Source organism: Staurois parvus, unplaced genomic scaffold (genome assembly GCF_062004578.1).
Source record: "Staurois parvus isolate SC_StPar_1 unplaced genomic scaffold, SC_StPar_1.0 ptg000351l, whole genome shotgun sequence".
Taxonomy (NCBI): domain Eukaryota; kingdom Metazoa; phylum Chordata; class Amphibia; order Anura; family Ranidae; genus Staurois; species Staurois parvus.
In genome coordinates, this window is record NW_028318147.1 from 554675 (window position 1) to 582659 (window position 27985).

Genomic DNA, 27985 nt, shown 5'->3' on the forward strand with positions numbered 1-27985 from the left:
AGCTTTATCCCTGAAGAAGGAATAGACTTAATCTGAAACGCGTTGAATGTTTCTCAAAAACTCTCTGTAATGTTAGCACACTGTTTAATGGTGATACAACAATGTATTGATCTTTTAAAAATAGCCGCCCATATTTTTTGTTATGCTTGGTAATCTGTATAATAGGTATGAAGTGGCCAAGTGTTAGGTTCCATATGCTGCCTTGTGATAAATCAGTTCTGAACTATTGAAGAGGAAGGTACATGCTTTGTTGGTACATGGAGCAGTTTTTTTTTTTTATTTCTATTTCAAGTAACTCTAACCCCTGGCATGAATGCTCACCTCTCCTCCCCAGACATCCTCAGCATTAAATACTAACCTTCCTGTAGTGAAAGGCACACTGGTGGATGAATCTCCTGCTTCAGTAAAGCTGACCTAAAATTTAAATGATCACTTAGATCACTTTCTCAACCAGGGCTCCATGGAACCCTAGGGTTCCTCCAAAGGTTGCTAGGGGTTCCTTGAGCAATGAGCAATATCCGCCTCTCAGAAAGGTTCCCACAGACACCATTGATATTTTTAGCTATCTATAAGGGGGTAATTCTTCTCAATGACCACAAGTGTAAGGCACATTCTTCCCACTGACCATCACACAAATGTATAATGAGCTGTATATACAGTAATTTTTAGCAGGGGTTCCCCGAGACCAAAAAGTCATTTCAAGGGTTCCTCTGTTGTAAAGGTTGAGAGGCTGACTTAGATTCTTGGATCAAAGAATCAAATACTAGGGACGTTGGTTTCGAATCCCAACCACGGCACCACCTGCCTGGAGTTTGCATATTCTCCCTGTGACTGCGTGGGTTTCCTTCGGGTACTCCCGTTTCCTCCCACACTGTAAAGACATGCTGATAGGTTAATTGGATCCTGTCTAAATTGGCCCTAGTATGTGTATGAATGTGAGTTAGGGACCTTAGATTGTACACCCCTTGAGGGTTAGGGACTGATGTGAATGTACAATATATGTATGTAGAACGCTGCGTAAATTGATGGCGCTATACAAGTGCCTGAAATAAATAACAAACATCTGTGCTCCGAGAATACCATTGTTTCTATACACTGTTATTCCAGGTTTCACCAGTAAGGAGTGCTGCAGATAAAAAGAAATTGATAGCTTGTGGGAAAGCCTGGGAACCACTGGAAGGTTTGCACCCCCATGTTACTAAATAGATGCAGCACTAGCAAATGGAGGTTTTTCTGTTTCAGTAAAATGTAAATTGGCTTTTAGTAAGCTGCTAGATATTATTAGCATGTGCTCACTCACAGATAAATGAAATGTGGCTTCCCAACGCTGAAACTTGCCTCCGCCTTCCTGGCTCTTTCTTCACTTGAAATATGTCATAATAAAAATAAGATTCCTCTCTCTTCTCCATCTGTCACACCTCCCATTATTACTCCGCTTGTTACAGCAATGATGACAAAGTACACTACGGCTTTGTTTGACAGCCTGGTTTACATCTGGATTTAAAGACTTCTCCTTATAAAGGGATAGTACGGTCTTTGTTTAGTCGGATCTTGTGTTTTTTTTTTTTTTTTTTTTTTTTTTTTACGATAAGCTAAATAATATTTACTGGTATTTCAATTGCTTAATGTCATTTGTTTGTGGAATGCTGTATTCCCTGTAACCGCTTCCAAGGAAGACTTTGGTGTAAACAAATGCATGAATTCTTTTTGCTGTCTATTTCTTCAATGGAAGCATAAAAGATCATCCTCATGCTTTCCAGACAGAAAAGACAGCTTGCCTTGCAATAAATCCCTAGGACCTCGTTAATATAGAACAAAAGTGTTGGAAAAGTGACATTATATGAAATGTGTTACCTGCATTGGAAGGGCTTGTTCACACTTGCCACCCCTCTGAAATCTGTTCTGCAGTGGGCGGGCTGGAATGCAATATGTCACCTTCCCACCGCCTGTTTAAACCCTGAAAAGCCCGCACCACCCCTTGCATTGTACTTGGTTGCAGGGTGATTGTGGTGCAGCCCCATTTACTACGTATGAGTTGTGTTTGGTGGTTGTACTGCTTGCTGTACACAACAGGGTGTAAAATGTTTGCCACCACATGTATACAGCCCCATCTGGTTGCTATTGCGGTCAGGTCAAAGGGTGGTAAATTAGTAGCTCAACTGCCTATTTTATTAACCCTGCTATCTATATGAATGAGCCCTAAGAAAAAAACCAGAAGGCCGTACATGTAAAAGTATTACTCTCTGCAGTACTAGCTTCATTTTGTGTTCTGCTCTGATAATCATCTGAAATGTTTTCCTGCTTAAACTTGAACTTTGTTAAAATCTTTTACATAGGACAGTTTTGCAAATGTTATGTATCTAGTTACCCTTTAAAAGCTAATCATCGTACAAACATCTAAATATGAAATATGTGAACTGCTTTAGCCAGCAAAGAATCTGTCACCTTATTCACCTGACACTGATGAAGGGGGATTGTGTGGCTGCCGAAACGCGTTGAATGTCTTTTGTTGTAGCCAGTTGAACAATATAGACTTTGGACTCCTAAGGATTTTTCATTTGGGGCTCTTTGACCTATTACACTTGGATTTCTCAACTCAGGTGAATGTCCTGGCCTGGGGATCCCCATCTTTGTGGAGAGCTGCCGAATACAAGTCATTTGGGCTCAAGTAATTACTTTGTCTACATTTTGATATTCTGTAAAAATCCATGTCCAGCACTCCCTCTAAGTAAGAATTATTTCATAGAATTCATTGAAGGCAAAGCTACAGCAAGAAGAAATATCAAATGGATATCAAGGATATGGAATCAAGGATACACACACGAACGGGTGCAAAATTGCGCAGTTTGTGTCATGCTGTATAGTGTGAATGGGGGGCTGAGCTTGCCTGTTATCTCTATTATGCCTTAAAAAGTGATAACATGTACAGTATTTTTTACTCAAGTAAATCTTTACAGAAAATGTTAGTTTGCTGTAAGTTTTTGGCACATGTAGTGCAGAAAGCCTGCTACTTTGCTATCTAGGGGGCAAAGACAGGTTCATTTTAATATACCTATATGTGTTATAATGTATAATGTACCATAATGTGTGTTAAGTGTATCTTAACCCAAGAACAAAAAAAAAAATGTTATATAGATATAGATAGATATAGAGATATATAGATGGATATATATATATATATATATATAGATAGATAGATAGTAGCTTGCCAGTCCATAGATTTGGCAGCTGTTTTTGTTTTAATTTGTTTAGACTTTTTTCCCCCTTTATTTTTAACTGGTGGCCCTGCCAGTGACACATTTTCTTTACTTGGGTAACAACATTTACTCACTATACTGTATGGAAAACCTGTGGGTGGGGAGATATAAAACATATATACTGTACCTTTTTTTTTTTTTTTTTTTTTTTTTTTTTTTTTTTTCTTTTTTTTTCTTTTTCTCCTTTTATATACGTGATCACATACCCTCTGTTCTCAGCTGCATAAGGGTCTTAGAAAGCTGGGGGAGGGCAGAACAGCAGCACACAGGTCTTCCCAATGAACGACTATGCAGATAGAGCATGTTAGCAGAAGTCTTATCATTGGAGGAGAGCAGGGTGAGTTCTGAGCACATCCAGAACACTGCCCATGCTGTACCCTCATGCCTAGTGTGGTCATTTTTTTTTTTTTTTTTTATTAGGAAAGCAGGGGGACTTTCAGGGACAACAGGGATTTCACACAAAGGAAGCAATACAAAGAGAACAGGATACTTTCATATACAGGTACATGGTACAACAGTCACAGGAATATGAAATGTTGGGTTATTATCTTCTTTAATTGACATCCTATGCAGATCAAATGTTGCCACTTTGATCTGCATATGAGTAAAGGAGTACATGCAAAGTAATAATGTTGCATTGAGCTTCTAAACAGTGATCCAAACACTGCAATACGTATCCAGCGTGGCAAGGGAGTGGCTGCAGGGGGAGGCATGCTTCTTACGCCCTGTGCCATACCACTTACTTGCCACCTACACCCATGCCGCCAAGCCATGCTACTTCCACCCTGGGCACTTAGCGTTTTTTGGGCATTCATAGTACACAGTGTTACTGCTCTTAGATTATTTTTCCACAGTACACAGAAGCCGACTAAGTTGGCATTACAAGTGGCGCTCGAGGAGTGCCTTCATTCACATATTCTCCATTTGTACTCTGTTCACCCGCTAACCTGGCAGAGTGCTGGAGTGAGAAATATGCAAATAGTGTCAAGGCTGATTAGGTCTTGAAGTGCTGTGAATGGGAGATAGAAGACACCTGCTGGGATGTTATCTGAGAAGCTTCACAACAAATCAGATTGTCAGCATATGTTTGGAGAAGATTATTCCAGGGCTTTAACAGAGCTTGTCATAAACCTTCACTGATGTCCATAAAACAGATAAACATAATGCTGGCTATGGATTGTGTGTACAGTAAATGATATTCCACAAGTTATTGATCCACTTACTGCATGAGATAAAAAAAATATTTATCTTTGCATAGAAAAGAACTATATTTTAAAGGGAAACTATAATGGTTTTTGGCCAGGGTTACTTTATTTTGTTTTTATGTTTTTTAGTTCTTTTTATTAGTGTGTTGTGACAGTGCTAGCCCCTGTCATTGGGTTTAAAGAAGTAATGTAAGAAGGTTCACAAGGATACAATTTGGGGGGCTTCAGAATGTCATTTTTGAGTGAAGTTGTTTTTTCATGTTTCTATGGGTTTTGTAACTCTCAGATCAGGGTCTGGAGTCAAGAGGCTTCAAAGAGCTTTGGGAGGGAGGAAGCCTCTAATCCTGGGTCTTGGCGGAGACCAGCAGGGTGAGTGTGCACATAACTTTTATTTTCCAGAGGCCTAAGCAGCAGTGTTTAAAATACAAAAAAAAAAAATGTCCTTGCTTTTTCAAGTGATGGTGGAAAACCCTGCGAGGGCAGCCGGTGTGTTTTTTTTTTTTTTTTTTTTTCCATTTAAATAAAAGTGGGCCAACAGGCTTGCTGCCTGTAGCAGGGTGTCAGGGTGGATATGATTGGTGGCAGAGCCGGAAGGGGAGGGCTATATATATACTTTGCATTTTGCAGTGTAATGACCGCACGATCGCAGCCAAAACATGGGATGTTGTCCCACTGCATGGTGCATACTTACAGCTGAATTAAGTTGGACTTTAATCATATTGGATAACAAGATCATCGGAGTCCTCTAAAGCTTGGCTGTGCACTAGTACAGTTCCAATGTTTCCTACCGGAAGTTTGCTCCTCCGCTATATATCACTTCTCTTAGAAATTGAAAGATGCCCAGGATCATTTATCCACTCCCTGTGAGACCATGTGGTCATAGAAACACCCCCTGGGGGACATCCTTGTATGGCCTGGACTCACAATGCTATCAAATAATACTATGTTTACACCTGATTATATAGTAGATCACCCACTGTCTGTGCTGGAAAAGAAGAGGATGTCATGGGACAATAATACTGCAGAATTTAAAGCCCTACTCATTTGCACCGCTATATTTGCAGCCCTCTGCACACAGAACCAGCAGTGGTGGAGTCCTGGAGGGGGGACTTAAGTGATTTATATCTGGCCTCATGAGTTAAGGGGAATAAAATGCCTAATTGGATGGGTTAGAGTGGGATGGAAGGGACTGGTATGAAAAAAATAGTTTTTAGCCTGGGGTTGTAAGGTACGTGTACTGTTGTGTTTTTATTATTTTTTATGATATGGGGGTGGTTGTTTAAAACAGCTGATAGTTGGGCTTTAGCCAATGAGAATCATTCATACATTATTCAACTTTTAGACAGACTAGAGTTCATGGGTAGAGTTTTCTGGCTTGTAAGACAGGTCCTCTTAAAACCTTAACTGCTATTACTTTTTTGCATCTTTTATTCGCTTCCACAGATTTTGGAAATTTACAATTTTCACTTTAAGATACTTATTAACATGGCTAATCTGGGTGCTAGGAAAGATGAGATGTTTGGACAGAATATATTCTATACTCGGGGTTGTCACTCTCACCATTTCTTTACATAAATTGTCACTTCCTCTCCCACGCTAAGAAGTAGGGTAATATTCACTTACATGTTCTTTTCTTTGACGTAATGGTTGTTTACACTATCAGAGCTTTATGTGATTCACCTTTTGCATATAAAATTTGCTAAATATGGGAAAATAAATTAATGGGCTGTAAATGGATTTTCCCAGCCAGTTGTTGTTACTTCCTGGCCCCCCACCTCCAGAATCCACAACTCTCCCCTCTTCCTACATATACAAATTAGTCCAAAGCACTTGTTCAGAGACCAGCCACCATCTGTTGCCTGCAGGCAAGTCTAAATGTAACTCTAGCCAGTTTTTTTTTAATTTGTTTTGGGTAGAGTTAGTATGGGTTAGAACATCTGTCAGATTATTTCTATACTTGCCCCTACTGGGAGGCTTCAGCTTCACTATTTCCATTGTTACCATTAGAGAAAGTTATGAAAATCTTAAATACGAATCAAGGGGAACTCTTCCAATGGAAATGCTTGTTACTGTTAGTTGTGTCAAAAGATGGCCATACAATGTTCCAGTTTTGGACCGTTCCTAATGAACTGGACAAAATTTGCTTAGCGGGCAGCCCCGTTGGCTCCCTTCCCACCCAACATCCTTCTGTTGGAAATTGTTGGCCCAACAGTGCTGCATCCAGTCAGATGGCTTCAGAGACTTTTAGAGCCACACAGCGAACAATCACTAAATCAAGATGCATTAAGCTGGCCAAGAACACTAAGTTGCAGTTGGATGTATATGTACGGTCTGTCAAACCCCAGCAGTCATTCATGTTTAGTTTTTTTGGAGCAGGACAGGCAGGAAAACTAGAGCGATGTGGCAAGGCTTCCTGACCTATCCAATCACTAATCATCCTGATGGTCCTCACCTGGCGGAGTCTATGGGAGTCACATTAATGTCAGATTACTACCCAATTTGTCCAAAAAATAGAAGCCATGAATTTCACTGAAAAAGATATGAAAGTTACAGGAACTTTTCAGGACTGAGTAAAGTCAGAACACCTGATGGCCTTAGCCAGTGGTGTCTGTGGGTGTCCCTAGATATCAGATTATCGCTCAGTTTAAAAAATGGTGCCTGTCCTCTAGGATTGATACAATAGTTGCTGTTTTTTGATTGGTTACCTTTTGGTTAGGGCTTGTCATTACAGAGCCATGAGTTTCTCTGCTAAAGATGTAAAAGTTTCAGGGACTTAACCAGAGTGAAGTCAGAACTCCTGCTTTGAATACTTGTTTTTGGGTCAGAGACTCAAAGTATTGAAGATATTGGATCAACACGACAGCCACACAGTGCTTTCAGAATGAGGGATCAGTAATGGCTGTCTGTGTGTTTTCATCAGTACATTTACTTTACTTTAAGAGGCGGTTCACATATATGCAAAATTTAGATGGGTTTTGAACCGCATTCGATTTACATGACGTGAAAAAACATTGGTTTCTATTGTACCTGTTCACATATATGCGTTGCAACCAGAGTGTGGATTCAGTGCGATTCAAAAATCCTGTATTTGGATTCACACATATATGGTGCGAATTGAAGCTCTGTTTTTACAGCTAATTGACAAAGTAGTTGCTTAGCAGTTCAGGTCAGGTTCAGGATAGATTTAGCTTCAGATGAGGTCAGGATTTTATCCTGTTCACAACTGATGACATGTGCGATTCAGAAGCATTCCCATAGAAGTCAATGAGCCTGAACTCCCACCTACTGCTCAGACAACTGAACTATTACAGAACTGAAAGAACCATCAAAGTGATTCAGTAGCACAATGAAATATATATGTGCATATAAATAAATATATTAGTGATCATTAAAATGTGAAAAACTGTCCATAAAAAAATCTTTTCCACCAAATGAATCTTCAATCCAAAGAATAGGGCCACCTCTTTGAGCTACTGACATCAGGAATGGTTGGATAGAAAATAGCCAGTGGAACCACAATTTGAAAAGAGCACAAACAGGCCTAAATGGACCACTAATTCTGAAGGAGAGAGATTAAGGAGAAGGAGAGTGTTATCCATGTTGCTATAAGTTCCTCATTATTAGAAATGTGTTAACCTATGAAATGGTGCCAGCTGATCATGGCTATTGGATGATGAGCAGAGTGCGTTAATATCCATTTTGTCTGATCTCGTTCCCATTTGGATCCACTTTATAAGCGATTTTAGCCAACCATGAGAATGGGAGGCATGGCTATCTGGTGAGTGCACACCCGAAAGGGGGAATGCCATCTTTATTGCACAGGGTTATCTTTTGGGAATTAGAAGATTCATTTGGTAGAAAAGATTTTTTTTTATGGACTTGCAGTTTTTCACATTTTAATGATCACTAATTTATTTATTTATATGCACATATATATTTCATTGCACTACTGAATCACTTTGAATGGTTTTTTTTTGTTGATTATATTTATTTGTATAGAAGTGGCAGCATTTATTATTGTTCTTGATTTAGATTTCATCACGCATCTAGCGCAAACATTTTTCTTTTATATATTACAAAACTTCTTAATATATTTATAAACAATATAGGGTCTGGGATTAAAAATCCCATTTCAGTCTTTGCAGATGACACCATTCTGTGCAGAAGAATAACGTCCTTACAGGATGTCTCCAACGTACAAGCCAACCACAATGCACTGTTTAATTGGGCAACTATGTGGCAAATGAGGTTTAATGTTGATAAATGTAAGGTTATGCACTTGGGGGCTAAGAATATGCATGCATCATACATACTAGGGGGGTACAACTGGAGGAGTCAATGGTGGAGAAGGACCTGGGAGTTCTGGTAGATCACAAGCTTAATAACGGCATGCAATGCCAAGCTGCAGTTTCTAAAATGAGCAAAATCCTCTCTTGTATTAAGAGTTCTAGACTCCAGAGAGAGAGATATCACATTACCCCGGTACAAATCATTAGTAAGACCTCATCTGGAAAATGCAGTTCAGTTTTGGGCACCAATTCACAAAAAGAACATTGGGGAACTGGAGAAAGTACACAGAAGGGCAACCAAACTGACAAGAGGCATGGAGAAGCTCAGCTATGAGGAAAGATTAGAGGAACTGAATTTATTCTCTCTTGAGAAGAGGAGATTAAGGGGGGATATGATCAACATGTATAAATACATCAGTGGTTCATATAGTGAACTCAGTGTAGAGTTATTCACCCTGAGGTCGTCACAGAGGACAAGGGGGCACTCTTTACGTCTGGAGGAAAAGAAATGTAATCTCCAAACACAGAAAGGTTTCTTCACAGTAAGAGCTGTGAAAATGTGGAATAGACTCCCTCAAGAGTTGGTTCTGGCCAGCTCAGTGGATTGCTTCAAAAAAGGCCTGGATTCTTTTCTAGATACACAAAATATAACTGGATACTAACATTTATAGGTAAAGTTGATCCAGGGAATATCTGATTGCCTCTCGGGGGATCAGGAAGGAATTTTTTTCCCAGCAGGAGCAAATTGGATCATGCTTTGCTGGGTTTTTTGCCTTCCTCTGAACAACTGTGGGTATAGGATTATAGCTTTTTTTTTTTTTTTCTTTTCTTTTCTATGGTTGAACTGGATGGACTTTTGTCTTTTTTCAGCCAGACTAACTATGTAACTGAACCTACTTTTAGCTTTTTCTGGCACTAACAGCTGAACACCTCACACCTTTGTTATGAAGAGAAGGGAACAGTTCTGTAGTCCAGCAAGGGATAACTCAGGCAGGGCTGACAATATGGTTTAGGATTTTAGTGCAGCAGAGTCACTGTGTTGTCAGCTACAACAGGAAGTTAGGTGCTCACTGGACTTCTGGCATTTCAGCAGGTATATTTCTGTACTTGTAGTGTTTTTAAAGAGACAAACATGGGTAAGTATGCATGATTTTCTGAGTTCCATATATTTTTGTATTTTATTTTACCCAGACATCCCAGACACTTTAATTGTGCATGTTATTAGCTTGCCCAGAGTAATTGTGTGTCATATGGCATTTTACAAATGCTATATGTTTGTGTGACTCTTCATGTAAGCTCAGACAGACTTGATAATGTTGAGATCAGGGCTCTGTGGGGGGTACACCATCACTCCCGGGACTCCTTGTTGTTGTTTACTCTGAAGATATATCTTAGTCCCCATCCACATGGGGCAGGCTCCATTGGAGTCTGTTTGCTCAGTGGGGGATCTTTCCACTGATCCCTGCTGAACAAGCGGATGGCTGGTCCGTGTCCGCTCCACTTATGCAGAGCGGACACAGTGCAATCTCCTCTATGGGTAGTCGGATGTAAATGAACCATCTGTCCAATTACACCCGACTGCCATCCAATCTGATCCATTAGACCAGGCATCACTAAATGGCGGACCGCGGTCCAGATGCAGACCTAGCCACTATTTCATCCGGACTCGATCACGCCATTTAGGAGCTGCTCCTTTCCCTGATCCTCCACCTCTGTTATAACAGCAGAGCTGATAGCAGGAGATAGAACATTTCTGGAGCGAGTGTGGAATAACAACACCGTATTGAACAGAGCACGGGAGCTGTCATAACATTTCTGGATCGGATGTGGGAAGCAAAGCACAGCATTGAATAGAGCACAGGAGCTGCTGGGGTACTTTTTAAGTTAACCAGCGGCTGATTGGAAGCAGAGTGGTCCTAGCAGCCAATCACTTGTTGATTAATAAAAGAAAGTTAGCCCCATCAGGTCCTGCACTCTATTCAAAGCTGTGCTAACAGCGGTGGAAGATGGGGGGGGTTTGGAGAAGTGTCTCTGTTCACTGATGTGCTGTGCTTTCCACACCTGATCCAGAAATGCTCTGCCTCCGATTGAGAGTAAAGGGGGACCGGGGGCACTACTCTGGCTGTGTGTGAGATGTAAAGGGGGGGGGGGAAGCAAAATGTGAAGAGGAACAGTGCTGTGTGCATGTGGTGGTGGTGGGGTGATGTAAAGGGAAGGCAGTGTTGTGGGGGGATATTAAGGGGGCACAGTTCTGCTGGGGGTTATGTGAAGGGGTAGAGGACAGTACTGTGGGGGAGAGATGTGAAGGGGCAGAGGTCAGTAGTGTGGGGTGGGACAAATGAAAAGTAAAAGCTTGTGAGCTGCTATGTGAAAGGTAATTAATACAAAGTGCTAATTGTGAATCGTCTGCACCTAACACATACTCATACTAGTGTGCCAACCAATGATATTTAACAAAAATGTGCCGCGCTTCACTAAGAATGCTCAAAATAAATAATATATAATGGGTGCAACCAGGTGCTGATATAGATATCAGGTGACAAAAATAGTGTGAACCAATATCCATTTTCAAATCCAATATGCATATACAAGTTATGAACACAAGACAAAATATCAAAAATAATGTCCATGTCCATATCAAAAGATCTAATAAATGAAAATTATATTAAAAAAGTCTATAAATATGTGCTTCTTCAAGTGTGTGTGTGTGTGTGTGTGTGTGTCATTCATTTGGACACATGAATAGAGAGTGAAAAATTTATTTAATAATTTTCTTTTCTTTACATCTTTAGTTGAAAGTCGAACGCAATCATGGGGAAGCAGAACAGTAAGCTACGTCCTGAGGTCATGCAGGATTTACTAGAAAGCACGGACTTTACGGAGCATGAGATCCAGGAGTGGTACAAAGGCTTCTTGAGAGACTGTCCTAGCGGGCATTTAACAATGGAGGAGTTTAAAAAGATATATGGGAATTTTTTCCCTTACGGGGACGCTTCCAAGTTCGCAGAACATGTATTCCGCACTTTTGATGCTAATGGAGATGGGACAATTGACTTTAGAGAATTTATTATAGCATTGAGCGTAACATCCCGGGGAAAGCTGGAGCAGAAGCTGAAGTGGGCGTTCAGTATGTATGATCTGGATGGCAATGGTTATATCAGCAAAGCGGAGATGCTGGAAATAGTACAGGTAAGTGGCCCAAGTGACAGTGTGACTTTGTTGTTGGATTGGAGAAGTAGTTTGTGTAGAAAGTGGTTTGCTGTTTTATAAGATAACATATTATTTTCATTATTGTATAACTAAGCCCTTTGTCAGGAAAGCTGAACTCCAGCCTGTGTCTATTTCCCTTTGGGGTAATGATCCCTCTGTTTAGGGCTCTTAACCAGGGGTATCAGCACAAAATGATGGTGATAGCAGACCAAATTTCTCTAATTCATTTAAGAAAATAAACTGGTTACTTTGCATTACTGAACTTAAAATAAGTAGCGGAGTCAAAGTGCATCTATACCCAATCTTAGCAATTCACAAATGTTGTAGACACAAGCACAAGGTCAGAGAAGAGAGGCAGATGGGTTATGTGCACTTTTTTTTCATTTTTCTTTGAAAAAGGAGCCACCTAAAACTATTCATACAAGTACAGATTTCTTAGAGAAATCCATAGATTCAGCTAAATTTTTTTCTGCACAGATGGTGTCGGCATGGCCACCCATGGCTTGAATTTCAGCCAAGTCACAAGAATCCGCCGAAACTTGAGCTATGTATGGTGAGATTTAGTTTTTACATGCTTACTTAGACAGGTTAAGGTAGATATAAAGGGTGTGGAATGGCACCAAATGTTCTATTTCCAGTGAACTAGAAGTATTGGCAGTCCATTGACCTGTGTTCATTTTTGTAAACATAAGAACGTGTTTCACTGTGCAAGTCTTAAGCAAATTAATGAGAGAGCTACTTATAGATATCAAATACTGTAGATATAGAAATCTTTCTTGGAATGTTGAGTGTTAACCCATTGTCCTAAAAAAACCATGTCCTCTCCCTACGTAATATGCAAGACTGAGCTGTCAGTTTTCTATGGCCTGTCCCATTCAGTGCAGGAAACAGCCAGGCAATGTGGAGGCAGGAGAGGCGGGTGCCCTGCCTCTGTACATGTCTACCTTCTTGGACATGGAGGCAATGATAGATGAGTGACTGAAAATAATGATTTAGGTTAGACTGGACTGCATGCTTATCTGAAGAGATGGGTTTTGAGGATGCATATGAATGTGTAGAGGGTTGGAGAGTACTGATCAAAATGTGGGAGGTCATCCCAGAGAAGAAGATAAACTCGTGAAGTACTGGATGCTGAAGATCAAGAAAGTGAGTAGAGGAGAAAGCCATGAGTAGCATAGAGGTTGCATTTGGGATCATTTCTAAAAGATGATGAGGAAATGTTTGCTTGAGCCAGACAGTAGAGCACGTTTACTGGTTAGATTTAAAAGTTTGAATCGAATTCTCTGAGTATTTAATAATCAGCAGAAGGATTGACATAAAGGAGGAACATTGCAGCAGTGAGAAGAGAAGATGAATCTCACTTCACAGCTAAGACCCCTGTGTACATGGGGTTTGTTTTTTCAACATACAAGTCACTGTGAATGCATAAGAAACCCAAGAAATTCAGAAGTAGCTTGAAGCATCTCCCTAAAGTGCATCTAAAATTAAATAAACAGTAGTAGCTCACATGTTCTTAGATGTGGTGACTGCTTTTGTTTTCTTTTTCTGGCTACCCCGTTCATTTTCACCTGGTGCTCCTGTCAGCAACACAATTCCTGTCCTAGGGTGATAATGCTCACCCACTGTATTATATCTGTGGAGGAGCAGAATTGTCACCCCTGGACACGACCACACCTTAATAATATGAATGCATCTTAAGAATTTAGATCTACTTTAAAGGCTTCTACAAAGTTATTTGGTGCTTTTTAAATGTATGCTGGACACAATGGTTTTCAAACTAGCATTTGCAAGCCCAAATTTAAGGGAGGTTTATAACCCCTGTATGTTTTTTTTGTTTTGTTTTTTTGTTTTGCCCCTCTTTGTCCCATTGAGGAGATTTACCCAGTTTATTTTTGTCAGTGAACAAAATAGAAAGTATATGAAGAGAAATCGATATCAAAACAATATTTGGTGTGACTACCCTTTAGCTTCAAACCAGCATCAATTCTTCTAGGTACACACAGAGCTTATGCAGTTTTTGAAGGAGCTCTGCAGGTAGGTTGTTCCAAACATCTTGGAAAACTAACCACAGATTACTTTGGATGAAGGCTTCCTCAGATCCTTCTGTCTCCATGTAATCCCAGACCGACTCCATGATGTTGAGATCAGGGCTCTGTGGATTCCAAACCATCACTTCCAGGACTCTCTATCTTTGCTGAAGATACTGTAATTCCAAATATCATTGTCTGTATGTTTGGGGTTGTTGTCCTGCTGCAGAATAAATTTGAGGCCAGTCACAGGCCTCCCCGATGGTATGTTATGATGGATAAATTGCATCTGCCTGTGTTTCTCAGCATTGAGGACACCATTTATCCTGATCAAATCTCCAACATTTGCAGAAATACAGCCCCAAATTTGCAAGGAACCTACACCTTGCTTCACTTTTGCCTGCAGACACTCATTATTGTACCGCTCTCCAGCCCTTCGGCAAGAAAACCTGCCTCCTGCTACAGCCAATTATTTCAGATTTTGACTCCTCAGTCCAGGCAACCTGCTGCCATTCTTCTGCATTCCAGTTCCTGTGTTTTTGTGCATAGTTGAGTCATTTAGCTTTGTTTCCACATTGGAGATGAGGCTTTTTGACAGTAATTCTTCCATGAAGACCACTTCTGGTCAGACTTCTCCATACAGTAGATGGCAGTCCCACTGGTTTTTGCCATTTCTGTGCTGATGGCACTGCTGAATATCTTCCAATGTCAAAGGGAAGTAAGCATGATGCATCTTCCATCTGCTGCATTAAATTTCCTTGGCCGACCACTGCATCTATGGTCTGCAACGTTGTCCATTTTTTGTGCTTTTTCAAAAGAGCTTGAACAGCACATTTTGAATCCCCAGTCTGCTTTGAAATCTTTTCTTAGGAGAGACCTTGCTGTTGCAGTATAACTACCTTGTGTCTTGTTGCCATACCATGGTGTATGGCCTGTGACATGAAATTGTATTCCACAATCTCACCTTAGTAGCAGAGTTTGGCTGTTCTTCAACCAGTTTTAAACCTCCTACACAGCTTTATGTTTCAGTTAATGACTGTGCTTCAAGCTACATATGAAATTGATGATTATTAGCCCCTGCTTGGTATAATTGGTTAATCATACATCGGACTCTAATCCTACGAAATCCCTGACTTTGTTTAAGAATTGATGCTCGTTTGAAGCCAAATATTGATTTGATTTAGATTTTACTTCTGTTTGCTCACTTTGCATTTTGTAAATTGATAAAAATTAACAACTAAAATATATATTTTTGAAAGCATTCTTACTCTGCAGCATTTCTTCACACCTACATAAAAGTTTTGTACAATTCTGTATATGGCCCGAAAATCTAAAACAAGTTCAGCCATTCAGCCATATCTAAATACTCATAATCTGGAAAATTATCTTTTATTTGTTCTTGGCTTTAAATAAACTTTAGGCAACTGTGTAATTTATTTTACAATCGCTGACCCCCGAAGGCATGGTTTACTCCCACTAATGCTGGGACATTTTCTTCTCCCCCTGACCATAGTCTAGCCCCCATAAAGTCTGGAGGACAGTAAACTGTCCCTTTTTTTTACTCTTTTCTCTCTCTGTTGAGTTCGGAGTGGACCCTTTGCATCCTGACAATGCAGGACTGCTGGTCCTTTAACATATGCGATAATGTCAAAGTGCCTATGGCTGACGGAGCAGAACAGCAAAGAGAAGCCGCTTCCCTAGAACAAACAGGCATTTAGTATAATATTTTTTTTAATTTTCCCAGATTTCAGTTTTAAAGAAGCAGTGTTGGAAGACACATTCTGTTTGCATAATAAATCTTGCTGAAAAAACGTATTGCAGATCAATGCTTTTTTTTTTTTTGTCCTCATCTTGAGTTATATCTTCTGTTTTAGCTTTGAATTTCCTTCCTATCGATTGTGTCATTTCCCTTGTGATCATCAAAGTTATCTCAGAGCAGTTTTTCTCATGTATGAATTATGCTTGTCAGCTATGCTGTGTCTTCATGTCCTAGGACATTGAACTATTTGTATAAATATAGTATGGAGGCCTCATGCTGACCACTGGGGTTTTATGCGAAGTTAAAATGTTATATGTAGCTGCTTAAATAGAACATCATGAAAAGTATGAGGTCTCTTGATGAGAACAGCCAATGGAATGCATCATGATCCAGTTTTCTTTTTTAAATTTTAATCTTACTCAGGCAATTTACAAGATGGTCTCCTCCGTAATGAAAATGCCAGAAGACGAGTCAACGCCTGAGAAGAGAACAGAGAAAATCTTCCGACAAATGGACACCAATCGAGATGGTATGTACTAGTCCTAGGATGAGACATTATAGGTACCAATCTAACCAGGACTAGCCTGTTCAGCACTATAGTAATCCGTACTGTCACTGGGCCCCTTGTGGATTCCCTGTATTGGAAGTATCCAGTTTTATTATTATTATTATAATACAGGATTTATATGGCACCATCAGTTTGCTCAGCACTTTACAATATAAAGGGAGACAATACAGCAATGATATAGTTCGATACATCAGGGTTTGGAGGGCCCTACTCCTTGGACCTTGCAATCTAAGAGGGAAGGGCTGGTGGTACAAGAGGTAATAACTGTGGGGGATGAACTGATAGGAGAAATAGAAGATCGGTTATAAGCTGAAGGCAGGATAGGCTTCCCTGAAGAGAGAGGTTTTCAGGGATCACCTAAAAGTGGGCAGAGCAGGCAATAGTTGGATAGATTGGAGTAGAAAGTTCCAGAGCATGGGGGAGGCTCTGGAGAAGTTCTGGAGACAAGCATGGTAAGAGGAGACAAGGGAGCTAGAGAGCAGGAGGTCATGAGAGGAACGGAGAGGACGGTTTGGGTGATATTTGGAGACAAGAATTGGTGATGTAATTTGGAGCAGTTATAAATGGCTTTTATATGTTATGGTTTTGATTTTTATTTGTTGGGCAATGGGAAGCCAGTGGAGGGATTGGCAGAGAGGGATGGCAGTTATGGAACAGTTGGTAAGGTGGATGAGTCTGGCAGCAGCATTCATGATAGACTGAAGAGGGGATAGCCTGCAATTAGGTAGGCCAATGAGGAGGGAATTACAATAGTCAAGGCAAGAGATAACAAGTGAATAAGTTGCTTAGTGGTTTCGGTGGTTAAAAACGGGCGTATCTTGGAGATGTTGTGAAAGTGAAGTCTACAAAATTTGGACAGTTATTGGATTTGGGGCTGAAAAGACAGTTGGGAGTCCAGGATTACACCTAGTACCCTGGCATGAGGGGAGGGACTGATGGTTGTATTATTGATCTTGATGAAGAAGTCAGGGGAGGGGGCATGGGCTGGAGGGAATAGCATGAGCTCAGTTTTAGAAAGATTTAGTTTGAGGAGTGGAGTGACATCCATGCTGATATGTCACTTAGTAGGTTAGTAATATACGAGGAGACTGAAGGGGTGAGGTGAGGAGTAGAAAGATAGATTTGTGTGTCATCATATCACGACTCGATTACTGCAACTCCCTCCTCACTGGCCTCCCTCACCACAGGCTGTCGCAGGGATCACATGGTTGGTAAGCCATCCATCAGCTCCTGATTGTAAGCTGTGAACAGGAATTGTCAGTGACAGCGTGGTCACAGTGCTGGGGGTGTTAAGTGAGATCACTCTCAGTTCAGAACAGTGACACAAACTGTATGTAATGTAAATGGCAGCTGAGAGTTAAAGGCATAGTTCACCTTTACCAAAAAACAAAGTATGCAGGTAGGGGATGTCTGTAGATAAAAACAGACTGTTCAGCTTTGACCAAAGTTGAATAATGCCCGTGCTATAGTTGTACTTTCTGAAGCCTGACTGAAAAAAATCCCAAAGATTGCATTATTCCATTCTGCCTTGCAGCTAGGACGCTGCTAAGAGACTCCCAGCACTTACTGCACACCTTCCCCATCACAGGAGTGAGCTCTTTCTCTGATTCAAACCCCCTCAGGTGTGCTTTCTCTCCCCTAATACAGTAACTCTGAGCTCTCCATTTGAGAGCTCACTCCTGTGATGGTGGAGGTGAACAGTAACAACTGGGAATCTCTTGACATCATCCCATCCTATCTTGTTGCTAGGATGTTGCTATCTCTGAGTTTTTCATTCTGGATTCAGGAGGTCCGTAAATGGCCTATATAGCAAGATTACTTTTCAACTTTGGTCACAGCTGCACAGTTTTGTTTTTATCTGAAGACACCCCTAACCTGCATGGGTAGTTTTTTTGTTTTTTTTTGGTAAAGATGAACTATGCCTTTAAAGTCCACTAACATGCTGCCACATGTATGCATGCAGCCAGCGTTAGGGGGTTAAACAAGAGCTCCTGAAAGTACCATTGTATTCTAGCACAGTCATAGAGGAAAATGTTTTAAATCCTTGTGGACTTTCCTCTTCCAGTAGAGGCAATTCACACATTCCCTGCACACCATGGTTCTTCTCACTTAGCCGGTGATTGGTGTAATATACTCAGTTCCCTCAACTCCTAAGAATAGTCAGTGGCTGCAATAGGATATGATCTAATCCTTTGCTGCAGATCTGGGTGTGTACTGTTGATCCTCCTACGGAAATCCATGTGGTTAAATTATTTGTTTTTGAAACGAAACCCAGGGTAAGTCATAGATTGTAATCTCAGCAAGAGCCATGAATCAAAGTTTCTAAAAGGAATGTCTGTTTACTGGCACACATGACATCGGTGTGAGAAAAAGCATTCAATAGCTATCCAGGATATTTTATTAGCAATAAAAACACAAACTCATGAAATCATGCAACATTTCTCTTTTGAGGTGTTGCCAATGTATATATACTTAACGTGAACTTATCTAAAACCTAAATATTTCAAACTGAGTACATGATCAAAAAATAAATGGACAGAGATTACCATAATTGGAAACCAAGTGTCAAACATATCTGTAAATCCAGAGATCAAGGCAGCTATGAAAATTGAACTCTTCCACCTCTATATCAGTATTAACATGGTGATCACATGGTTATGCCATACTCCAAAATACCATTGGAGGTCACCATAAGTACTGCTACCCACAGGAATGAATGTGGCCAGGACCATGTCAGAGGACAGTTTGCTGGATTGGATAGAAAGGTAAATAATATCCCAGGGGGTGGGGATAATTAAAGGTCAACTTTAATGATGAAGTTGTCTTTTAAAGCTCATTGCACTACATTAACATTGTTTCAAGAACAATAATTGAATCTGTTTTAGTTTACCAGTCCTTAGATGTGTTGACTGTAGTTCTTTTCGCTTCTAGCTTTTTTCCTATATTTTATCCTGGTGATCCTGCCAATAAGATATTTCTTGTCCAGGGGTGACAGCCCTTACAGCACTGCATTTATAGAGGAGCAGCATTATCTCACTAGGTTGCTTGCTTCTGGGTTGGTATACAGAAGGCCTTCCTTCTCCCTGTCTCCATCTTTTTGTAGTCCACAGAGAGAACTGGGCAGGGCTGATAACAATGCTTGAGACTTCAGTGCCAATACATTTTGCATTAATTGAACAAACATAACGCTTTTAGTGGTACAGTACATCCAGAAAGTATTCACAGCACTTAACTTTTGCCATATTTTTTTTATGTTACAGCCTTCTCCCAAAATGGATTAAATTCATTTTTTTTCTCAACATTCTACAAACAATACCCCATAATGACAAGATGAAAGAAACTCGTTTTGAAATCTTTGCAATTTATTAAAAATAAAAAAATTGAAAAAAAACACATGTACATAAGTATTCACATCCTTTGCCACGACACTCAAAATTGAGCTCTGGCGCATCCTGTTCCCACTGATCATCCTTGAGACGTTTCCACAACTTGATTGGAGTCCACCTGTGGGAAAATCAGTTGATTGGACATGATTAGGAAAGGCATAAACCTGTCTATAGAAGGTCCCAGAGTTAACAGTGCATGTCAAAGCACAAACCAAGCCATGAAGTCCAAGGAATTCTCCGTAGACCTCCGAGACAGGATTGTATCAAGGCACAGATCTGGGGAAGGGTTCAGAAAAATTTCTGCAGCATTGAAGGTCCCAATAAGCACAGTGGCCTCCATCTGTAAATGGAAACACCAGCAATCTTCCTAGAGCGGGCCGCCCGGCCAAAATGAGCAATCGAGGGAGAAGGATCTTAGCCAGGGAGGTAACCAAGCACCCGATGGTCACTCTGAAAAAGCTTCAACGTTTCTCTGTGGAGAGAGGAGAACCTTCCAGAAGAACAACCATCTCTGCAGCACTTCACAAATCAGGCCACTCCTCAGTAAAAGGCAAATGGCAGCCCGCATGGAGTTTGCCAAAAGGCACCTAGGGGACTCTCAGACCATGAGAAACAAAACTCTCTTGTCTGATGAAACAAAGCTTGAACTCTTTGGCCTGAATGCCAAGCGTCATGTCTGGAGGAAACCAGGCACCGCTCACCACCTGGCCAATGCCATCCCTACAGTGAAGCATGGTGGTGGCAGCATTATGCTGTGGGGATGTTTTTCAGCGTCAGGAACTGGGAGACTAGTCAGGATCGAAGGAAAGATGAATGCAGCAATGTATAGAGACATCCTTGATGAAAACCTGTTCTAGAGCGCTCTGGACCTTCGACTGTGGCGACGGTTCATCTTTCAACAGGACAACGACCCTAAGCACACAGCCCACATAACAAAGGAGTGGCTATGGGCCAGCTCTGTGTATGTCCTGGAGTGGCCCAGCCAGAGCCCAGACTTGAACCCAATTGAACATATCTGGAGACATCTGAAAATGTTTGTGCACCGACACTCCCCATCCAACCTGATGGAGCTTGAGAGGTACTGCAAATAAGAATGAGAGAAATTGCCCAAATATAGGTGTTCCAAGCTTGTAGCATCATACTCAAAGCCACTTGAGGCTGTAATTGGTGCTTCAACAAAGTATTGAGCAAAGGCTGTGAATACTTATGTACATGTGTTTGTTTTTTTTTTAATAAATTGCAAAGATTGCAAAGCTAGCTTTCACCATGTCATTATGGGGTATTGTTTTGTAGAATGTTGTAGAAAAAAATTAATTTAATCCATTTTGGAATAAGGCTGTAACATAACAAAATGTGGCAAAAGTTAAGTGCTGTGATTACTTTATGGATGCAGTGTACATTAACAAAGAATTTATATTTGATTCCCTGTAGTCTGTTTAAAGGACAAGTTCACCTTTGTAACATGTTACATGTTCCACCCGTTTTTAGGATGTAAAACATAACATGTTCCCGTAGCCGCAGCCGTGGCTCTGCCCACATGAACATGTCACTCATTCACAGTGTTCTGTGAATGAGTGCCTACAAGTCCCAACAGCCTTAGCGGCTGTGGGGCTTGTAGCTTCTTGTCAGAATATCTGCTTGCTGTATGGTCAAACAGATACACTGACAACTCTGCAGGAGACCTGCATGGCATCAGCGATCTACTGATCATTGGTGCAATGCTTTACATGCTCCTTTGGACAAAAATAATAAATGCACATTTTTTTTACTTGCAATTTTTTTATCTTTGTCCAAAAAGTGAACTTATCCTTTAAGGTTTACCTATTAAAGTGGACATTTCAAGCCAAATGGAAGGCCTTCCCCAACACTATTGGCATTGAAAAGCCATTTGTAAACAAACAGATCGATCTTTGAAAAAAATAATTATTTCCCTTGGCTCCAGGATTTGATGCTTCTGGGAAGCATGGGTAATGTCAATGTATCTTCCTGAAGACCTAGCATCTGGAAATTCCATGATCATGTACTCCAACTCATTGCAAGAGTGCATTCTGGTTTGATTCAAAGCCCCTAGCTAACCCAGGAAGCAACAGTGAGGCATGGTGAAGTCAACTGAAACACTGGAGGCGGAAGCCAATGTCATTTTGTTTTTTAACAGAATATACACTCACTGTCCACTTTATTAGGTACACCTTGCTAGTGCCAAGAAAATATCCTGCACACCATTCCATCACCTTCTCCCGCCAGAAATGTTGATACAAGGCAGGATGGATCCATGCTTTCATGTTATTTATGCCGAATTCTGACCCTACAATTTGAATGTCGCAGCAACTACTCTGCCCATTCTCCTCTGACATCAACAAGGCATTTTTGTCCACACAGCTGCCGCTCAACAGATATTTTCCTTTTTTTTTGGACCTTTCTCTGTAAATCCTAGAGATGGTTGTGCGTGCAAATCCCAGTAGATCAGACGTTTTTTAAATACTCAAACTAGCTTGTCTGGCCCCAGCAACCATGCACCGTTCAAAGTCACTTAAATCCCAGTTCTTTCCCTTTCTGATGCTCCATTTGAACTTCAGCAAGCTTTCTTCACCACATCTACATGCCTAAATGCATTGAGTTGCTGCCATATGATTGGCTGATTAGCAATTTGTGTTACCAAGAATTGAACAGGTGTACCTAATGAAGTGGCCGGTGAATGTATTTTTTTATAAATCACCTTTTAAAGCCATATGTGTTAAAGAGTGGGAAGCTTTCAAAAAAGTGGACCTTATGTTTTGTATGGAAAGTCCTCTTTAATTTTGACTTTTTCTTTAGCTCCAATGCATTTTGCTAATATGACCTGGTACAGGCAAAATTTCAACAAAGTAAAAACTAAATTTTGCCAGTCTCTGAGCAAAACCAACTTGATTTGCATATAACTTCGGCTTCCTGTATTTCTGATCATTTATGAAATGTATTTCCCCCTACATTTCTCCTCTGTGCATGTTTTTTGTTATTTTCTGACATGGATTGCAAAGGTTTTCACAAGTTACCTTTTTATATGGTAGCCTGGGGTTTAGGTTAAAGTGTTGGATGACTTGGTCATTTCAGACTGCTGTTTTTAATTCAGGAATAACTTTGAATTCTGTTTTTCCACAGGAAAACTGTCGCTGGAGGAGTTTATCAGGGGAGCAAAAAGTGACCCATCTATCGTCCGCCTACTTCAGTGTGACCCAAGCAGTGCCGGACAATTCTGAACTTTTATTTTTTTTAATAAAACCTTTTTTTGCCAAAATTAAATTTTGTTGTGGTGTTGACACGTCACAGCCAAACCTACCTATCTCCTCCTGTGGTATCTTTACATTTGAATGACAAAGAATGATAAATATTGCGGCTGGACGTTTACTGTTCTATGACGCTTGGGTTTCCTTCACGCTTTTCTATGTGGGATAACAACAGAGACCTCCCTCCAGACCTGAATTTTTTTATTTTTACAAAGCTGATCAACAAATTTGACATGGCTGCAGTGAAGACTTAGTTTTATTACTTTGTAGTTGCTTTAATCAGTTTTGCTGTTGGAAGAGTGTGAGCATTCACCTTGGTCAACTGAAGACTGCTAAGATTCACGTTGTCGTCATGCTTGTAAGCTGCACCATTGTTGTGCAGTTTTTGGGGTTTTTTTAATGAGTATTACTAAAGTGGACTTGTCACCATGTCCACAGAGGAGGTAGAGGCATTATGTCTTGTGGACCACTGGTCAGCCTGGTGGATTACCAGAAGCTTGTGTCATCCTCCAGATTTGGACATGATATGATGTCATAAAACTGATAATGCCTCAGGGATATTGTCAGTTCTTAAAGCTGAAATTTCAGGCAAACCACTAAATACACAGATTAAATACATACAATCCAGCTGTTTTACCTGCCAAAGGATTTGTTTTTCTGTCCATCTAGTTTTGAGATTCACACAGCTCTCCATAACACAGCCCTGTTCAGCAAGACAGAAGACCAAATTTTTCTTATTACAGTTCAATAACACTTAAAGGTCTTGTGCTTCTCACAACCTGTAAATGTACAGTGAAAGGAGAAGCAGAAGACTGATGATGTCTCTTTCACCCTGCTCCCCTCCTATTATCAGCATGCTTCTTGCACAGCACAACTGTTCAGCTCCATGGCTGCTTCGTCCTCCCTCGGTGTGAGTTCTGCTGTATAAAGTTTTGCAAGAGGCTGATACTAAGTTTATTTCCATTTCTTACACTGCTTGTAATAATAAAAGATACATCTACTGGTGTGTTAATGAATACAGAACTGCATTAATTTGTGTATTTTTTATCTGCCTGAGGTTCAGCTTTAATAAATGAATAGCCTGAAAATTGTGAACATCATGCTTATATCCATGACTGCAAGTGATAAAACAAATACCTCCCAACCATCCCCATTTTGTGGGTGCCACAGTGGGAATGCTTTTACCCATTTAAGAGGAGGTTAAGCATGATTTGGGATGGTTGGCAAAAGGACATAATGTCCCTATTTTTAAATTTTTAATGTCGGGAGGTATATATATACAGTATACTGTGTTGTAATTGCAATAAGACTTTTGCAAGCATTGCCAAAAATATGCATGGATTATTAGAAATATTGGTGCAAATTGCTGCAGTTTTGTGAGTCAGTTTCATTTCATGCTCCCCCCCCCCCCCCCCGCCACTCACCTATTGATGTGCTATGACTAATTTGGACGTGAGTGTTTTATTGTTCAGTAATTGGTTATGTTATGACGACATGTTCATTCTCACTTAATTTACAGAAATGCCTCATTAAAAAGAATGCCACACATGATATCCCATTCATTCATTTAAAGAGAGATAATCACTAATGGTCATTTTGAGAATTAAATCTGTCCATCTTTTGCCTACAAATGGGCTTCTTTAAGGAAACACATGGTGCACAGAATAGTCAGATACCAGCCACTAAAATCAACAGACCTTATGAACCTAAATGAAGAGGTGTTCTTGTAACCTATGGCAACAACTCAAAATTCCCACTACACTATTGGACAATTAATATGAGAATCTGGCTGCTATGGTAAGTTTTTGAAGGCAGGTGTGTTGTGACTATAGTGACCACCCATGTCAGGATAGAGCAGAGCGAGGAGGTAAGTGTAAATAGTCATTTATAAAAGGGGTTAAGATGACTGTGTTACTGATTTGCTTTTGGGAGTTTATTTTGGATTTCTAAAAAGGTGGTATGTAGTATGAATCTGATTAGTATTTGTGAGCAACAAAGACAGTCTTTAGTCTTGGCAACAAAAAAAAAAAAACTCCCTGTCAATCAGAGCATTTCTTATGCTGTTTAATTGACTGCTGTCCCACCAGCCTCCAGTGTGTGTGTGTGTGTGTGTGTGAGATGGATCAGTACTCTGAGACTGAAAGAGCATACGGGTCAGTCCTGCAAGAATGAGAGAGCATACGGGTCAGTACTGCAAGAATGAGAGAGCATACGGGTCAGTACTGCGAGAATGAGAGAACCGTGTGCAAGCATAAGGATTGGTAATGCATGTATGTGCCAGTATGAATCAGTACTGTCTGTGTGGGGTTGTCTGGCTCAGTTTTACTGGTATATTTACTTTGTGTTTGTGAACTTGTGTAAATATGTCAGTAAAATAAGAGTGGGAAATACTGGTCACCATTGGGGACCGACTGTATTCTAACTTTTTCAGCTGGCTACTAGATTTCTACAAGATTTGTCCAGGCCTGATGTAGTTCAAAAACTGTGGTAATAATGTGATTGCTTCTGCAAAGTCTTGTAAGGACTGTGGATCATGTCTCCACTATATGAATTAACTCGCATACAAATATAGCCACCCAGAAGAGCTAAGGATTCTTTTTGTAAAACTTATTGTCAGTTTCATAAATGAACAGTGGTAAATGAAATGTCGCCCCCCCCCCCCTCCCCCTTGCACTGCAATTCTGGCAAAACTTTGAAACCATCCTATTCCCAGTCCCCGGTCTTAAGACCGAAGTTTAGGCCCCATTCACACTAGGGCTTTTCATTCTTCTGCCTTTCCTTTCATTCATAAATCACGTTCCATTGATGGAAGCTGTAATACAGCTTCTATGAATGGAGGAGGTGAGCGAAAAGGGTGGGTATAGTTAGTAGTCTTGACAAGTGCATATGGCAGGTTCCTCTGCTTGTTCCCCTGCAGAACCAGAGGATTATCGCTGCAGAGTTAGAAGTGGAGCAGACAACTTCAGATTTTAACTAAAGTCATCCCTTGTGCTGATTTATAAAAAAAAAAAGTAAATGTAAGCTTTAAGCTAGGTCCAGTAAGGGTATTTAGACCTCCACATCTGTAAACTGTAAAAAAAAAAAAAAAAAAGTATTTGTGCCTCTATGAGCTTGTATAGATGGGCAAATGCAGCATATTGTCAGATTCTTTCGCCTGTGAGATTCTTCCAAGTTCCTTCTGAACTGCTTCTGACATCCTTCTAAGTTTGTTGCAGTTGTGAAGCAAACACATATCTGGGTACACAAACCATAGTTAGGGTGACCATAGATTGATGGATGAGTAGATATTCTTCAAAAAACCAGGACCCAGTGTAGGGAAAGACTAGGTATTCGTCCTGTAGCACAAGAATTTCCATCTTTATAGAAGCCTGTTTTTTTGGGCTCTACTGTGGCTCTGAAAGGCCAGATGCTCACCTAAGTGTCACGTTGGGCTATTGAATCAATTGCGTAATCAGGCTGTTTATGACTACTCTAAAGGTTGTCTTCTGAGACAAGGGTAAACCTTTGGCTTCTGAAGAGTTCAGAAGTACCCTGACTGGTTATTATTGGATACTGGCAACATTTTGTAAGTGCACTATTCTTTTAACTAAACCCATTTGTGCATATTTTTATTTCTCTTCCAAACCTGCTCTCTCTCGTATTGGGACAGTTACCTTGTATAATTGTGCTCTATACTGTGTAGTACCAGCCTGTACTTTTTTCTAGTTAACCCTTTCTAAGTAGTGTACCCCACCTTGTACAGCTGTAACTTTTAGTGTAATTTGAAGAATTTGTAAGCGTCTTGTGAATTTGGTTCAATTAATTCCTAAAACAAATGACTGTGGTTTTATGTTTCGCCAAGAGGAATGGACAGTCGTAGTCCATACGGAGCATGATTTGTTTGAGAAAACTCACTTTCTGTTAATTGTTATCTATAAACCATAAGCTTTAAAGTAATAAAATGACACAAAATCAGCAGAATTCTTCCAGACCGAGATGTGAACTCTACATTATCCTGATCCCCCCGACTTTTTTTCTTTTCATTTTTTTTTGTCTATTTTGCTTATCACTGTAACGGATCTTTCACTGTCAAAACAATTCTACTGCAGTTTTAATGCATGACATATCATTTTCCAAACTGTGAATATTTCTGGTATGCAAAAACAATGTGGTTTGAAGTTTACATAAATGATGTTACTTTTAGATGTTTTTTTTCTTAAGTAAATAAATATTAATTAAAAAAAAGTTTGTAGATGTTTCTTTAGTATGCATCATAATGCATTTAAAAGTATATTAACAAAAAAATACAGCTTAGCCTAAGTGCCATTATTTTATAACATGTCTACAGTTTCAAATCATTCCAGGCAGAGATGCTGATACTGAGCCAATGGATTCTATCCAATCGTTAGCATAACTGTTGTAGGGCACTAAGGCTCTCTATTTTCCACATTATAACATATAGGCTTAGGGCCCTGTTTCCTGTTGTACCAAATTGTATTGTAACTGTAATTTCTACCTTTATTTTGTAAAGCGCTGTGCAAACTGTTGGTGCTATATAAATCCTGTATAATAATAATAACTTCACAAAGCTTTAACAAAATAACTATCTTTATTTCTCTTCCATTCATTGACAGACATAGCTTTTCTGAATCTTGACCATGGGGTTATAGTGCCACTGACAGGAGTAGGACACTAGGCAGAAAAGAACACAGGTGTTGGAACCTAGTGCCTTAAACAAGCCACTTTATAAATTTGGATGGGACAGTCTGATCCAGCAGCGGGCACAGGACTAGCAAATGGTGGCTGGATGTCCTTCCCTCTGACAGTGTTGGTTTGCATAAGCCTCGTTGAGGTGGGTGGACTGTGTAACACCTGCTTTGCTGGTCCAGCTCCATGGTTTGGCGTTAAGGTTGGTGGGCACTGGATCCCCCCTTCTCCATCCCTATAGTTTAGGGATGCTGTTACAAAATTGAGAGGTTAAGTCCCCTGGCTCTGTGCCATGAAAGAAACTGGTGTGGGTGCTCCCTATTTGCCTCGGTGTG

General features: G+C 40.3%; 1 protein-coding gene across 1 annotated transcript in view; it reads left to right on the forward strand.

Annotated features, from left to right (window-relative positions):
* The window catches only part of NCALD (neurocalcin delta), a 128007-nt gene extending 100819 nt beyond the window's left edge, over positions 1–27188 (forward strand). Inside the window, exons 2-4 of the mRNA XM_089684636.1 lie at positions 11544–11940; positions 16171–16276; positions 22840–27188. Of these exons, the coding sequence (XP_089540762.1) occupies positions 11563–11940; positions 16171–16276; positions 22840–22937 (582 nt within the window). The 5' untranslated portion in view covers positions 11544–11562 and the 3' untranslated portion in view covers positions 22938–27188. The remainder of the gene's footprint in view (positions 1–11543; positions 11941–16170; positions 16277–22839) is intronic.
* The last annotated feature ends 797 nt before the right edge of the window (positions 27189–27985 follow it).